Source organism: Diospyros lotus, chromosome 13, assembly GCF_014633365.1.
Source record: "Diospyros lotus cultivar Yz01 chromosome 13, ASM1463336v1, whole genome shotgun sequence".
In the NCBI taxonomy this organism is placed as follows: Eukaryota; Viridiplantae; Streptophyta; class Magnoliopsida; order Ericales; family Ebenaceae; genus Diospyros; species Diospyros lotus.
This window is the reverse complement of record NC_068350.1, coordinates 5,082,427-5,100,256: the sequence shown is the minus strand read 5'-3', so window position 1 is coordinate 5,100,256 and position 17,830 is coordinate 5,082,427. Positions and strand designations below refer to the sequence as shown.

The window sequence follows — 17,830 nt, the reverse complement described above, 5'->3', positions numbered from 1 at the left end:
GAACTTGAGGTGTAGTGTAGACAGCACGTGGAATGTCCATAGTGCCCTTCTTTAATGAAATTGCACTATAACGCTAGAACTAGGATGGGCAAAGTGAAAATTCACTTATTATAATTTAACTTTTATTTAGCGAGCATTCTTAAATATTTAAGAACAATTTAATAGTTTATCTTAATATAAGATGAAATATAATGACACCTCTATTTTTATTTAGCTAGTATTAATTAATTAATTAATTAATTATCTTCATCTTTTTTATTTTAAAAGAGACAAACGTTAAAAGAACATAATAATTTATATTCATAATATTAAAGGATCAAAAAATAATTTTAAAAGTTGAACGGGAAATTACGCACCTTTAATTGTATGTAATTTTGCTCTAGATGGTGGCAATGGCGAGTAGGCTATGAAAAAGATAAAATTGTGATGATAGAAATATATTTAATGAACATAGAAAACTTAAGATTTATAGAGTGAAAGGCAAATTGCTCACCAATTCTAGTCTTTTAATTTTATTAGGTTGGATTAAATAATATTGAATTAATTATTTTCATCTATTTAAAATATCAAACGTGATAATTTTATTTGATAAAATATATTTTTTTATCTAATAGATTAAAACTGAATTAATTGAGACAATAAATTATCTCTTTTGCCCATTCTATGCATAGACAAAAGAAAGAATTTATTATAATTCTTGATAAATGCAAATGTTTATTTAATTAGGGTATTATTGTCTTCTCATAAATTTATTTAGTTAACTAATAATATGAAAATTTGTGATTCAAACTTCCAAAGGATTTCCCAAATTCGAGACTATAATATATATATAAATGCAAGTTTCTTAAAATATTGGGTGTTTTAGTATTGATAAAAGGAAAAAACTTGAAGGGTCTAACTGTAATTAATCAAAAGAGTATCAATATTATTTGCCCATTCAAAAACAACACATGCTTTAAATCACTATTTCCTTCCTACATTCACCTTAATTTAATCTTATATATCATAATAAAGGGCTTAATTACGATTTATAATACTATTGTATTATGGTGATAAAATAAATGCATTATATCTTATTTCTAGTCTCAAAATAATTTTATTAATTAATATAATAATATTACAAAACACTAAACATTTATCATCTCAGAGAAGAATTTTTGGGATGAAAACAAATTAAGTGTTATGAATGCACATTAATTAAAAGTAAAATATATTTATTGCATCTTAACTATTGTTTGAATTACCAAATAAAAACTATATATTTATTGTTAAAAATTAACGGAAAATAATGAAAGAAATTGACAAGAGTAAATTTCACACAAGTTTAACAAAATTACATTGATTGTTTCTATATTTTTAAAAATAAAACATTTTTTAACTATAACAAACTCTTAAAATTAACAGTATTTTTATATTTAAATTACCTTTTATTTTCTTTTTTTTTCCCTCGCATCTCCTTAATCTCTTTTTATCTATTGCACAATAATCGATAGTCGGTAACGACAATCACCATGAGATAGATCTCTCATTTTTTTTGTCTCCTCCTTGATTGGAAACATATCTATAATTGAAGGAATAATAAAAATGTACTAGTAAATTAATTTTATTTGTAATATTTTTGTTATTTTATAATAATAGTGGAGATAAGAATATTTTAAAAATTAATAAAAGGTGATTTAAGTAATTCACGTTTATAAGATTTAAAAGGAATTATATTATTTTTAAAAAAGTAAAAATAATAAATGCAATTTAGTTCGCAGTTATAGCGTGTGAAATTTAGCTTAGTTCATAGATAAGTTACATAAGCAAGAGTTTCGTGTGAAATTTAGCTTAGAAAGTTGGTAATTATTTCGAGATCACATTGAAATAAAGTAATAAATAAATAATCGATAAATTGAAATTCGGGCCATTAAGAACCTCTCAAACCCACTCGCGTCCAAATGCTACCGGAACACTACGCCAACGTGGCACCGAACGGGGCACGTGGCTGTCGGATGCAGCGAGTAGCTTGGGGTAAGATTGTCGACGCGTTGAGAGGTAGCCAGTGAAATGTGGGTATTTATGACATCATCGGTGGATTGAAGATTTCCGAAGGGGCAGAATCGGAATAATAATTACTGCCAACATGGTTGCCGTTTTTTCAATTATTTGGTATATTTTGCATGAAAGCTCAGAAACAGAGGAGAGAGGGATAAGACGCCTGGCCTGGTGAAGCAACCATTTCTCACCAATTGTTGCGCTCACCATCTCCCAAACGCTCTTTCCCGCTTTACTTTTCCCGATAAAAGAGAAGAGAAAGCGAATCCAAACCCACCCGCAAACCCATCAGAAGGAGCCCAATTGATTCTAGATGTATAGAGAGAGAGAGAGGGAGGAGATGGAAGAGAAAAGGTTGTGTTCATGGCGACCATCATCGTCTTCCAAGCTTTTGTGGCTGATAGTCCCACTGGTGGTGTTTTTTGGGGTTGTGGTTTTACTGGGTCCAAATACCTCGAATTGGGTTCTTGATTTGGACCGCTATCCACGGGCGTGGAGTTCTGTTATTTCTTCTTATGCTTCTTCTCCCGCTGTGTTTTCCGGCGAAAACAGTTCCGTTTCGTCGGAGGTGGCGCATTTGGGTTGGCATTCGAGGTTAGCTGATGGAGAAGAGGCTGTGTCGTACGAGTTCGGCGTTCTTAATCGGTCGTCTTCTCCACCGCTTGCCATTGAAGTTATTCAAATCTCTCCACCGATCGCAGCTGTAAGATCATTTTCTCTCTCTGCGGCTGTATCTTTGTCCGTTCTGTCTATATATGGACTTTCTTTTTTCTCTTTTCTTTTCTTTTCCTTTTTGCCGCTCTCCCCCCCCCCCCCCCCCCCCCTCTCTCTTAGTCTCTCCATCTCTTTGTGCTTGCGTGTATTTGGAAATAAAGATGCGTATCAGTTTCCTTCTGATAATCCTGCGATTATTCCGAAGGAAAGGAGCTTCAGTCAATTGCTATAAAATTATCTACCCAGAATTGAAAATATTTTCTTTTCTTTTCCTTTCCTCTCCATTTATTTCTGGGTGAATTCTCCGGAAAACGAAAATCCTGTTGGGATTTTTGAAAAAAAAAAATACCTTGAAAATGTTCTTTTTTTTTATCTGATGCAATTAGATTTATTTCCCCAGAAAATTAGAAAATATACACCATACAAGATACAACTGAAGTCAATAAGAGAGAAAATGGACATAATTTTTTCTTTTAATTTTCTCTCTGTTCTATATTGTACAATCTACTAATTGTTGATCGACAGGTTGAGGAGAATCGTGAAGAGAGCTCCAAATCCAATACTAGCATAAATGGAGCCCCTACTGTAGTTCCTTCTGTAAATGAATCTCCAGCTCCTCCCATGGCGCCGGCGAGATTAGGTCGACGAAAACAGACCAACTTAATGAAGCTTGAAGCCGGCCTCGGCCGAGCTCGGGCCGCCATTAGAGAAGCTTCAAGCAACGGGAACCAAACCCAAGATCCCGACTTTGTCCCCAGAGGCCCAATGTACTGGAATCCCGCTTCCTTCCACAGGTAATTATATATTACCCGATATTTTACATGAATTATGGCTTTTCGAATTACTTTAATTTCTTCTTCTCTCTGCAACCCCAGGAGCTACTTGGAAATGGAGAAGCAGTTGAAGGTATTCGTGTACGAAGAAGGAGAGCCGCCGCTGTTTCATAACGGGCCGTGCCGGAGCATATACGCCATGGAAGGAAACTTCATCCACAGAATAGAGGTGAGCGGGTTCCGAACCGGAGATCCCAACAAGGCCCACGTGTTCTTCCTGCCGTTCAGCGTGACGTCGCTCGTCCGTTACGTCTATGTCGGGGATTCTCACGACTGGTCGCCGATGAAACATACGGTGAGAGATTACATCAATCTCGTGGCCGAAAGATACCCGTTTTGGAACCGGAGCCTCGGCGCCGATCACTTGATGCTCGCCTGCCATGACTGGGTAAGCCATTGTTTCAACTTTGAATTATTCCCCAACTAGAGCCTAGAGGTGAACATTTCACTAATTCAGTGGATTAAAAAATTTATTTAACCACCTGATTTTAACCTTAACATAGATGGTAGATGGTAGTTTTGGGGACAACGAGGTCTCAGTTTGGTGTGATATATATTGTGTGGTATGTCTTTCTTAAAAAATTTAATAAAACAATGAATTTAAAAAGTATAGTATGAATTATACTTACAATGATTAAATTGATTTTAATCCAAAAATATAATAACTTATTTATTTATTTTTTTAAAATACTGCAGTATTAAAATACGATCCCTTATTTAACAATTTACCTTAAACCACTCTTTAAAATGAAATTGAATGGAATCCAACCAAATTAAATGAATTTGTTGGTTTGGCATTAGGCTTGAAGAAACTGGTAAAGGTGGACACTGTTTTGCAGGGGCCGGAGCTCTCCAAGGCCATCCCTCACCTCTACAAAAACTCCATCCGGGCGCTCTGCAACGCCAACACCTCCGAAGGATTCCAGCCCAAGAAAGACGTCTCCTTCCCGGAGATCCTCCTCCCGGACGGCACCACGAAGCAGCTGCTCGGAGGCCCTTCTCCCTCCCGGCGTCCCATCCTGGCCTTCTTCGCCGGCGGCGTCCACGGCCCCATCCGCCCGATCCTCCTTGAACACTGGGAGAACAAAGACGCGGACATCCAAGTCCACAAGTACCTGCCCAAGGGCGTCTCCTACCGCGGCATGATGCGCAAGAGCCGCTTCTGCATCTGCGCCAGCGGCTACGAGGTGGCCAGCCCCCGCATGGTGGAGGCACTCTACATGGGCTGCGTGCCGGTGCTCATCAAGGACCACTACGTCGCTCCCTTCAGCGACGTTCTCAACTGGAAATCGTTCTCGGTGGAGATTCCGGTGAGGGATATTCCAGCGCTGAAGAGGATTCTGGCGGGGATTTCCCAGTCGCAGTACATAAGGCTGCAGCGGCGGGGCCTGCAAGTGCGGCGTCATTTCGAGGTGAACTTGCCGCCGAAGCGATTTGATGTTTTTCACATGATTCTGCACTCCGTCTGGCTTAGAAGGCTCAACGTCCGCCTTCGAGAAGATGGTGATTCGGAATGGATTGTCAACTGAGAAATCTACTAGCTGTAATGTCCAAAGTAGACATTGTGCTTTCTCTTATTTATTTATTTTATAAAAATGTTTTCCATTAAAAATTGAATTATCTGTGGGCAAATATCTTGGAAATTTAAAAAATAGGGGAAGTGGGTCAGACCAGTTAGGCCTTGTGTCAATCTCGCTTATCATTGAAAGCAATAACAACAGCCTATTATATAGGCTTAGTAACAAACACTCTTAATTTTAAGTAAATAATTAAAGATAATGGACCACTAACTCAATGAATCTTAACAAAAAATCAATAATTAACACAAGAAACCAACTATCCTAAAAATGGAACCACGTCTGCTGATTTTGGAGCACTACTCAACACTTCCCCTTGCTTCAAAATTTATTACTCCCATTTGCAACTTGAATTAATCATGCTGGACACTTGGAGGAGACTGCGAGAACATCTGCCACTTGTTCATTTGTGCCATAATGCTTCAAGACTATTTCTTTGCTTGCAGCCAGATTATGAATGTAATGATATCAGATGTCAACGTGTTTTGGCTTGTTATGAAATGTTGGGTTCTTTGTCATTGCAATAGTTGCTCTATTGTCACAAAAAATTTCTGTTGCAGCTACTTGCTCTTGAAAAAGATCAGTCAATAATCTCCTTAGCCAAATTGCTTGACAAGCTGATGCCGTTGCAGCAACATATTCAGCTTCTGAAGATGATAGGGCTATAATTTCTTACTTCTTTAAACTCCATGAAATAGCACCTAAACCAAGGGAGAAAACATAACCGAAAGTGTTCTTTCTATCATCCAAACAACCTGCCCAATCATTGTCAGTAAAACCAAATATTATGAAATATGATACTTTTGTGCACCAAATTCCAAAATCAACAATTCCGACAACATATCGCACAGAAACTGCTATGTCAGGTATTGTAGGAGAAATAATTCAACCCACCAACCATGCTTCTATAACATTCTGCATTTGCCATACCCGTACCATCATCAACAACAACAAGCTTCTCATTCACATTCATTGGAGTTAAGGCTAGTTTACAATTCAGCATGTTAAACCTTTTAAGCAAATCAGTTGCATATTTTTTTTGTGAAATGAAAATTCCATCTGCACTTTGGTTCACCTCAAGTCCGAGAAAATAATGTATAGCAGACCTAAGTCTGACATCACAAACTTGTCCGTAATAGAAGACTTAAATTCAGCAATAAGAGATTCACAAGACCACATATAAATCATATCATCAACATAAAGACATACCACCAAAATATTAGAGGTACCTTACTTCTTCATATAAAAGGTTGGCTCACGAGGACTCCTTTCAAATCCATTTTGTTGGAAATATGAGTTGATTTTACTGTACCAGGCTCGCGGGGCTTGCTTTAGGCCATATAAAGCATTCTTTAGCCTGTAAACCTTGCTTTAGGTGTATGAGCTACATATATCTCTTCTTTTAACTCACCATTCAAAAAGACAGATTTAACATCAAATTGATACACAAGTCAATTTAATTGTGCAGCCAAGGCAAAAAAAGTCCTTACTGTTTCAAAGCATGCCACAGGAGAAAAAGTTTCTTTAAAATTGATGCCTTGCTATTGCGAGTACCCTTTGGCCACCAACCGAGCTTTGTGTTTTTGTATAGTACCATCAGCATGGTACTTTGTTCTATATACCCACTTGAGCCCAATAACATTCTTATCTTCGGTAAATCAACCAACTCCCAAGTCTCATTTTTCTGTATGGTTGAAATTTTCTCATGCATTGCATCTTGCCACACTTGACTTTTTGCTACTTCATCATAACAAGTGGGGTCAGAAACATACAAAGCAAAACTACAAGAAGCATATGCCTCCCTTAAAGAGTGAGTTTTCTTTGGATGAGTTACTGAAGAAGGGCTTGAGGGTGAGTGAGGACTTGCTGGAGTGGATGGGCTACTAAACAGAGTAGAGTTATTAGATGTTGAGCTGTTATCACCTTGTACATTAAGAGGTTCTGCTGTAGGAATTTCAGGATCTTTAGGAATTAAAACTACTAATGTTGCGTTATTATCGCTCCATGTCCACTTTTCTTCCTCATTGAACTTCACATCCCTGCTAATAATCACTTTACCACTTATGGGGTTGTACAACCTATATGCTTTGGATTGAGGGCTATAGCCAACAAAAACACATTTTTTCAATTTTTTATCAAGTTTATGACATGATGAAGATGATATATATTTTACTCTTGTATTTGATTTTGATGATGAAAAACAAAATCAATTCATTTTCCTAAGTCATTTGTCAAGAATATGATGTGTTGGAGATTATGATTTGTTAAGAATATGAAAATCAAAATGGTCTATGATTTTTTATATTAGTTAGAAATTAGCAAAAATAAATTTTAAGATTTAACAGAATTTCCTCAATGATTTTTACAAATTTGTTTTGAATCATTGGATAAATGAAGAAAAATATTTCAAAGTCAAAAGACCATATTGTTGATCCAAATTGCTCCAACCATCATATTATGTATTTTGATGTTTAATTTCTAAATCTGAAAGATTAGAACATTATAAGGAGACATAAAAGAAAATATTTTCATTTTGAAAAACTATCTCTCAGTATTTTGATCACTAGTATTCATTATTGTTAAAACGATTTTTAATGAATTTTTCAATAAATCGAAGGTATGTATTTTGAGAGTGGTAAATTTGTTAAATCCCGAATTTGTACTAAAACCAAAATTTTATTTTCTTATGATTATGGATTTTGATTTTTTTAGATATTTTTATTGAATCCAATGGTGTACTTTCTTATTTACATTTATGTATTAAAATAAATAGAAAGTAAAATATAAATTAAAAAAAAATAAGAGCATTTACTTACATTAAATAAATGTAAATATGTTATAATAAGTACATTTATATATCAAATACATCTATGGACTAAATGCTCTGATAGGCCTGGAGGTGCTATGGCACACACCAAGAGGGGGGTGAATTGATTATTTTAAAAATTTGATAGAACTTTAAAAACTTTTTGACTCAATTGAGGTTTTAGTGATTTAAAACATAGAACATATGAAATGATAAATATAAAATAAGAAGAATAAATGACAAATGATTTATAGTGGTTCGGCTTAAACCAAACCTAATCCACTACCTTAGCTCCCATTAAGGACTTTGAACCAATTTACTAAAACCTCCTACTTACACAAGTAGGCTTTCTAGTTACACAAGCTAGGAAATACAACCTCCTACTTAAACCAAGTAGCCCCTCTAGCTACACAAGCTAGGAAATACAAGAAGTGTACAATTGGAGAGAATCTAATAAATAAATCTCTTAGTTACAATGTCTCTAAAAAATGATACAAGGCTTGAAGTAAATAATTACAAGTGAAAATCAAAGCCTTGAAGAGAGAAAATTAAAGCACAGTCAATATAAATACAAATGTGTATACGATGTAAACTCAAATCATTTCCTTTCCATCCATTTGCCTTCCCTTGATCATGTTTGAATTGTATTTATAGGCTTCCCAAAATCTTTGCCCGAAACTAGCCTTTTTTGTGACCGTTAGAGATTAAAAAACTAGTCGTTTGAAACTTTCTGCAAAAGATATAGTCGACAGAAAAAAATGCATAGTTGACTATATTTTCAAGTAAAACAAGACATAGTCGACAGACAAGAAAGCATAGTCGACTATCTTCTAACACAAGTTACCCATAGTCGACAGACACATACATATAGTCGACAGATACAAAAATATGAAGAAGATTTTGAAAATCATGTACAAATATAGTCGACAGAAGAAAATCCATAGTCGACTATCTTTACATGATAGTTGACAGAGTGAAAAATAATCAACAGAAGCCTTAAATAGTCGACAGAACAAACCAGCATAGTCAACATCATTAAACCACATAGTCGACTATTCATTTGAAAATATTGAAAACTTAATAAATCCTCATTTTGATGCTTTTGAAAGTAAGTTGAGATTATCAAAAATATATTTTGAAACAAACCACACTCAACCAAACTTCAACATTTCTCCTATATAAATTTTTATAACTTTTTTTAAAGGAGATTTAAAGATTGTTTTTCACAAACTTATCCATAAATATTTACTCATAAAGATTGAGAGATTGATTTTCATATAGTCATTATCAAAACTATTTTATTACCAAGAGTAAACTATCAATCTCCCTTTTTTGATGATGACAAAAACAAATATGAAAATCAATTCATTCATTTTATCTCCCCCTTTTTGTCAAAATCAAAAAGATTAATACTTCCCATTTTTGAAACTAACATGATTGAAATTTTGGATATAAATTCTTAAGTAAAATCATAAAGGTAATGTACGAATCAAAAACATCATAATCATGAAGAGTTTAGAGATAGAAAATATGCTACTAAGATTGAGTTTAACAATCTCTCTTGCTCTTGGTTGGCAAAAAAATGAGCATCATTAAGGGTTAATTTTCTCCTTCAACCCCCTTTCCTTCATGCTTGATTCATCCATAAACATTTCACTTTGAGCTTCATTTAGATGTCAAGCAAGCCTACAAAAAATAACTCATCCACAAGATTTTGGTGCCCAACTCTCTTTGGGGTCACCATAGTTAGCATTGAAAATTCTTTTTGGAACCCATATTTGTTTATATCTTGTAGGATGGTTTCTTATAAAGCATTTGTTTACAGAATGCCCACATTAACCACAATAATAACAAGTGATTTTAGAATGTGAGGCAAAATTTTATTTTCTTTTCACAAAGCCACCTTGCCTTTTTCTTCTTTTATGAAAATCTTTTCTTTGAATCTCAAGAGCATTTTTCAATTCTTCTTTCTCTTTGTTAGTTTTTTCAAGAGATCATTTTAAACATTTATTTTTCTCTTGAAGTTCATCATTTTGAGCTTTCAACATTTTCTTCTCATTATTCCTAGAATCTTTTTCTTCTTTCAATAAACTCACTTCTTTATCTAAAGATTTTAATTTTTTCTTTAAGACATTATTTTTCATACTAATATTTTTAAATTCATTCATCAAATCATTGAATGCATCATGCAATTCATCAAGAGTAAAATTTAAAATTAAATCATTAGAATGGAAATGATTCTCTTCTATGTTGGTTATAAGACATAGGTTGACCACTTTCTCCACTTAAGATTTGTCACTAGAGGATGAATCATACGTTTTCTTCTTGAACTTCTTTCCATACCTCTTAAATGATGGACATTCAGATATGATATGCCCATACTTTTGACATCCATAACATTTAACTGCATTTCTATATTTCTCCCCCTCAAACTTATCTTTCTTCTTCCTTAGGTTTCTTCCTTCCAATTCTTTCAACATTTTTCTACTAAGAAACTTTTTGAATTTTCTAGTAATTATCATCAAATTATCATCATCATCGTCTTCATCTTCATCATCATCATCACTAGATGAGTGTGAAACTTTGAACAGAAGATCCTTATCTCTATTTATTTCATCATCATCTCTCTTCATCATGATCTCGTGAGTCATGAGAGATCCAACCAAATCATCAAAAGATAAGTTATCTAAGTCTTTAGCCTCTTGAATGGCTGTCACTTTGGAGTCCCATTTCTTGGGTAGACTTCTAAGGATTTTTCTAACTTTCTCTCCATTCGAAAAAGTTTTTCCTAAGGCCTCTAAATTTGTGACAATATTATTAAACCTAGTAAACATCTCATTAATAGGTTCCCAAGATTTCATAGAAAAAAGTTCATACTCATGAATTAGTAAATTTACCTTTGATTCCTTCAGTTGACTGGTGCCTTCATAAGTGACCTCTAATTTGTCCCAAATCTCCTTAGCCGTTTTGCATGTTGAGACTCGGTTGAACTTTTCGACGCAAAGAGCACAAAACAAAGTGTTCATGACTCTTGCATTTATCTCCATATCTCTTCTTTCCTTTACTGTCCAAATCTACATATTTTCCATATCGGCCAATGTAACCCCTTTCTTAATCACTTGCATAAGGCTTGTATCCTGCATAAGATAAATGAGCATTTTTGTTTTCCAAAAATTAAAGTTTGTACCATTAAAGAAAGGTGGACGAGTGGTGCTTTGACCCTCAACTTTTGATGAGCCAAAAATATTTGCCATTTGTGGATCTTTATCCCTTGGTTGTTAAACCAATGAAAAACAATGGGAACGAGGCTCTGATACCAATTGATAGACCTGGAGGTGCTATGGCACACACCAAGAGGGGGGTGAATTGGTTATTTTAAAAACTTGATAGAACTTTGAAAACTTTTTAACTCAGTTGAGGTTTTAGTGATTTAAAACATATAACATATGAAATGATAAATGTAAAGCAAGAAGAATAAATGACACAAATGATTTATAGTGGTTCGGCTTAAATCAAGCCCAATCCACTACCTTAGCTCCCACTAAGGATTTTGAACCAATTCACTCAAACCTCCTACTTACAGAAGTAGACCCTCTAGCTACACAAGCTAGGAAATACAAGAAGTGTACAATTGGAGAGAATCTAAGAGATGAATCTCTCAGTTGCAACGTCTCTCAAAAATAATACAAGGCTTGAAGTAAATAATTACAAGTGAAGATCAAAGCCTTAAAGAGAGAAAATTAAAGCACAGTCAATATAAATACAAATGTGTATACGATGTAAACTCAAATCATTTCACTTCATATGTCGACTAACAAAAGTCTTGCATTGCATCTGTCGACTAAATTCCTGCATTTGTCGACTAAGTCTTCCCATCTGTTGACTAAGTGTTTCATCTGCCAACTATATATGTGCTATACATCTGTCGACTATTTTCATGGTTTTGTCAACAAAATAATTTGATCTATCGACTATTAGTGTGTATTTTAATAGAAGTTTTCTTCATATTTTTGATCTATTGATTATGGGTTTGGTTCTGTCAATTATGTCTAATTTTTGTTCATATAATTAGTCGACTAACCTCTTTAGTCTGTCGATAGTTTGTGTCTCTGACAGTTTTCAACAGTTAGTTTCTCAGTCTCCAATAGATCAAAAACGACTAGTTTTGGGCAAAGCTTTTGGGAAGCCTATAAATACAAATCAATGAGATCAAGAAGAGACTAATGGACATGAATGAATTGATTTGAACTTACATTTATGCTCGTTTGTATTTATAGTGACTGTGCTTCATTTTTCTCTCTTCAATGCTTTGATTTTAATTTGTTTTAATTCATACAAGTCTTGTTTTGTATTTTGAGAGATCTTGTAACTAAGAGATTCATCTCTTAGATTCTCTCTTATTGTTGAAATCTTGTATTTCCTAGCTTGTTGTGCTAGAGGACTTGTTATTTGAAGCAAGGGGTTATAATTACCTAGCTAAGTGCTAGAGTGCTTGATTGTATAAGTAAAAGGTTTGTAATTTCCTAGTTTTGGACTAGAGGGCCTACTTGGTTAAGTAGGAGGTTTTGGTGAATTGTTTGCAAAATTCTTAGTGAGGAGCTAAGGTAGTGGATTAGGTTTTGATTAAGCCAAACCACTATAAATCCATGTGTTCTCTTGTGCTTATGTTCTTTGATCTATTTATCTTTCCAAGCATTTCATTATTCCCCACTTGGTTCACATATTTATCTTTGTAAATTTACATTTGTCATTTTATATACTTTACATTTTAAATCACTAAAACCTCAATTTGTATCAAAAAGTTTTTCAAGTTCTATCAAGTTTTCAAATTACTCAATTCACTCCCCTCTTGGGTGTGTGCCATAGGATTTCAATCCTATCAGGAAAAGTATCCAACGCATAGGCTATACAACCAAAAATTTTTAAGTGACTTACTCGTGGCTTCCTACCTTTCCAAGCTTTAAATGGGGTTCAGTTCATGACTGCCTTTGTAGGTGAGATGTTGAGAAAATACATTGTTGTTGCTACTTCTTTTGCCCAGAACTCTGTAAGAACACCATTTGTTGTCATCATGCTTTTAGCCATTTTGACCACAGTTCTATTTTTCTGCTCAATCACTCCGTTTTGCTCTGGTGTGCACGGTGCTGACAATTTCCTATGAATACCATTTTCCTCACATAAAACATTGAATTCATCAGAGGTAAATTCACCACCCTTATTTGAACGTAGAGCCTTTATGTTGCTCCTACTCTGCTTCTCTACTAATGCCTTGAATTTCTCAAAAGTTTATAACTTGTTTTTCAATAAGTAAACCCAACTCATGCGATTGTAATAATCAATAAATAGCAAAAAATATCTATTCCCACCAAAGGATTCAACAGATATTAGACCACAAACATCAGCATTAATTAATTCAAGACAAGTAGAAGCCCTCCAAGACTTATTTACAGGAAATGTGTTTCTACTTTATTTTCCATATACACACCATTCACAAAAGTCAAGTGCATCAATTTTTGGTAACCCAACAACCATATTTTTTCGACTCAACAATTTCAGCCCATTCACATTCTGTTATGAGTATTTTCTAAACCGCTTTCTATTGGTTGAAAACAGCCCAATGAATCGACTCAATATTTCAAAAGCCCAGTAAGTCACGGGTTTAGGACATCTGGATGAACTCGCATGTCACTTCGTCTGGTTCAGTTCGCGGAATGGTCTAAGCTGTGAGATATACCAATCAAGCTACTCAGCTCACGCCACGGAGAGATGGCGAGTTTATCGATAATGGTTAGAGAAAATGTCAACTTTCTTGATTTATGGCAAACCAGAGCCCTACTAATGTGAAACCTACTCCCGATTTTATGGAGCTTATAAGGATATTTTGTCTCTATAATGTTATGCTCTCATTTTGGATTTTATTGAAATTGTAAACACCACACACTATAAATAGGGGTTAAAAACCATTATAAATGGGAGGATAAAAAGAAATAAGATACTGTTACTCTGCTGGAATAACCAGAGAACAGCCGTGGACTAGGCATCATTTTGGCCGAATCACGTAAAATCTTCCTGAGTACAACTTTTTATTTGTTCTATTTGTTTCTTTCTTTTGCACTTGTATTTATTCTCTCAGTGCGAGCCAACAAATCACAGTCGACCAATTCTGGATGTCAACACATTCAAATGCCTATAATGCAAATGCCATATTTTTGCATTACTAGCTCTAGTAATCAAGGCACATTTTTTCACATCAGAAACTTCTAAAGAAAACATTCTATTTTGTGCCTTAGGAATACTAACAATTATTTGACCTGATTTCTTATCTTTGACGAAACAAGAATTATTATCAAACAGAATAGAGTATCCACCATCCATCAATCACCCAACACTCAACAAATTATGAGCTAGATTAAGGGCATATTGCATATCATGGAGAAGTTTTACATCACCCGGTGAGGTTTTGATGGCAATAGTACCTTTCCCTTTAACTTGCATCTGGTTGTCATCACCAAGTCGAACTTCACTTCTATGTGACTCGTCAAGTTCTTTGAACAACGACTTTGTGTCAAACATATGATTAGAGCACCCACTGTCCAAAAACCACACACTATTGATAGTATCAACAATAGGAGAATTTGCCATAAAAAGCTTACTTTCTTCTTCAACCTTATTTGTAAAATTCGCTTACTTATGTTCTTCCCTCTGTTTGGTCCAACAGTCTGCTTCTTTGTGCCCTATTTTGGTGAAATATCTAAATTGGATTAAGCTCTTGTATTGACATGATTCACCAGATTGACCTCTACCTCTATTGCCACAACTTCATCCACGAAATCCACCTCTGCCTCTGCCTACCTCTTGAATTTTTTGACTTTGCTTTGAAAGAAGACTCCTCTTTCACTTGAAAAGCCTTCTCCTCAACCTTTTCAGATGATTTGTTAAGACTATCTTCATGAGCTAGTAGATAGCTCATCAATTCATCAAAGGAATAAGTGGACAGATCCTTTGACTCTTCAATTGCAGCAACAACATGATTAAATTTTGAGGTTAAACTCCTCAAAACCTTGCACACAACTATGTCATTATTGATTTTTTCACCATAGCTCTTCATATGATTAACAATACGTACCAGACACCCTAGACAAAAAATCTTGCACGGATTCTTTTTCTTGTATAGCTAATGTTTCAAAATTGCGACGAAGAGTTTGTAGCTTCACCGTAATCACCTTTTTGTCTCCCATATACTCTTGGTTTAGAGTCTCTCATGCCTCATGAGAAGTAGTTGTTGCAGCAATTCTGTGAAATATTTCATCATCAAGAGCTTGATGGATCATGAAAAGAGCCTTGGAGTCCTTCTTGCGATTCTCCCGCAGCTGTTGATCGGGCTCGATTGGTTGCCTGCGATTCTTCTGTAGCTGTTGAGCAGGCTCAACTGGTTACCTATCTTCAAACCTATTTTCTACCAAATCCCATATCTCTCGAGACTTGAAGAACGTTTTCATCTTGAGACTCCAAAAATAATAATTTACCCCTTTGAAAATTGGAATAAGGGGTTGAGATGAAACATTTGTGCCATTTGCTGCCATTGGTCTACAAATTAAAATCACGACCAAAACTTAGTTTGTGGCTTTGATACCAAGATTTTGTTGGAAATTAAAAAAATAGAGAAAGTGGGTCACAACAGGTAGGCCTTGAAAGTGGATTTTGTGGATGAGGTCATGGCAGTAGAGGTAGAGGTCAATTTGGTGAATCACGTCAATACAAAAGTTTAATCTAATGCAGATATTGCAACAAAATGAGGCACAAAGAAGCAGATTGTTGGACCAAACAGAGGGAATAATATCAGCAAGCAAATTTTACATAGAAGGTTGAAGAAAAAAGTAAGCTTTTATGGCAAATTCTCCTACTGTTGATACTATCAGTAGTGTGATGTTTTTGGACAATGGGTGCTCTAATCATATGTCCGGCACAAAGTCGCTATTCAAAGAACTTGATGAGTCTTTTCTAAATTAAGTCAATCCTAGATTTAAATACTTCAAATCAATCGATATTAATTCGAGTTGGAATGGAGGTTTAAGCCCAACGCAAGCCTTTTACGGGCTTTGAATTCATGGGCTTGGCCCCAATGGCTAGTAGTAGTGAGAATTTTACTTAAAAAAAAAAGAGGAGGCCCATCAAGGCCTTGATGTATCCGCAAAACAATATGGATCCAGTCGAAATCATGAATCCAGCATTCACCACAAAACCGTTTTGTAACGCCCCATAGCATTGGTTATTGGTCATTTAATCTATATTTAATAAGGGCTTGTTACATATAACACTCTCTTCTGCCTCCACTCGGTTTCTGCATCCAAGATTTTCCGTCACTTTCCCGAGAAAGAAATCATGGGGCAATGCAAGGAAAGGGTGTGCTCATGGTGGCCGTCGTCTTCTTCGAGGATTATTGTGTTGGTGATCATACCGTTGTTTGTGGCCTTAGTGTCGGTGGCGGCTGTAATGGGTGGCATCGATTGGATCTTCGCGTCTTACTATTCATGGCAATGGAGATCTTGCACTTGCCTGCCGCCTCCTCCACCTCCTGCTTCTTCCAGTCAATCCATCGATATTGAAGAACCAGTAAGACCCTCCTTTTCATGATTCACATTTCACATATACAGCACACTTGCATGAATTGTTGGCGTGTGTGTGTGTGTGTGTGTGTGTACATAAAACACTGAAAACAATATTCTAAGAGAAATCTTGTACAAATTTCCCTATAATTATTTTGTCAGCTATTGTGCATATCCAATATGCATACCCTTCATTGATAAAAAGAAAAAAAAGCATGCTCTGACTGACTCTGAATCTCCATATTCCTTCCAAAGTTTGATTAAAGATTGGAATAAACTCAGAAATACAATAACATAGAAGAAGATTTAGAATCAGCTCGAGCTGCAATAAGAGAAGCCAGAAATGACGAAGAAGACGACGATAAGATCCATGACCCTGACTACATCCCCAGAGGTCCAATTTACTTGAATGCCACTGCTTTTCACAGGTACATTACATTATACACAGACCCATCTCAACCCCAAGGACCCAACCCATCATCTAGTCCCCATTCTGAATTATATATAAATCAACCTCTCAGTGTTGTGCGATTAAATACTGATTGGTTGCAGGAGCTACTTGGAAATGGAGAAGAAATTCAAGGTATTCGTGTACGAACAAGGCGACCCGCCAGTCTTCCATTTTGGGCCTCGCAAGGGCTTGTATTCAGTGGAGGGGCTGTTCATCCAGAACATGGAGACGAGCCGGTTCCGAACCGGCGATCCAGAGCAAGCCCATGCCTATTTCCTTCCCTTCAGCGTCACCATGATGACTCAAGTTGTTTACATGGACGACGACTGGATTCCCATGATCGACATTGCCAAACACTATGTCAATGCCGTTTCAAGAAAATACCGTTTCTGGAATCGCAGCCTCGGAGCTGATCACTTCATGCTAGCTTGCCATGACTGGGTAAGCACCCCCCACCCCAACATTCTCCTTTACTTCTAATTTGCAGCTGCCATATAACTACATCCTGCTCTATACAATCAAAAGAAAACTTCCTGACTTCTTGTGTAAGATTTGGTTTCTAATCCAGCATGAACAGTTCCCTTCGTCTTAGCATGTTGAGAGTCTTTACGGCTCTCGACTTGACCCACAGCTCAACGTGACGGACACTCATAAATTGGTAAAATGAATATCTCTGCACAGAAATATATAAAAACAATTGGTAAAATGAATACCTAAAGCCATAAAAGTGTTTTAATTGGATCATGAAAAAGAAAACCAAAGGAAAATAGAGTTTAGTCTAATTGTTTTTGAATAAATGGCAGCCA

General features: G+C 35.6%; 2 protein-coding genes across 2 annotated transcripts; both read left to right on the top strand.

Moving 5' to 3' along the window:
* The first annotated feature begins 2,177 nt into the window (after nt 1-2,177).
* On the top strand, nt 2,178-5,201 carry LOC127787988 (probable glycosyltransferase At5g03795). The gene is made up of 4 exons (XM_052316105.1): nt 2,178-2,740; nt 3,277-3,545; nt 3,627-3,972; nt 4,424-5,201. Exons 1-4 carry the CDS (start codon nt 2,351-2,353, stop codon nt 5,111-5,113), a joined length of 1,695 nt encoding a protein of 564 aa, XP_052172065.1. The 5' UTR covers nt 2,178-2,350; the 3' UTR covers nt 5,114-5,201.
* An 11,141-nt stretch (nt 5,202-16,342) lies between these two features.
* LOC127788775 (probable glycosyltransferase At5g03795) lies at nt 16,343-17,616 on the top strand. The gene is made up of 4 exons (XM_052317384.1): nt 16,343-16,580; nt 16,856-17,001; nt 17,126-17,465; nt 17,593-17,616. Exons 1-4 carry the CDS (start codon nt 16,350-16,352, stop codon nt 17,614-17,616), a joined length of 741 nt encoding a protein of 246 aa, XP_052173344.1. The 5' UTR covers nt 16,343-16,349.
* The last annotated feature ends 214 nt before the right edge of the window (nt 17,617-17,830 follow it).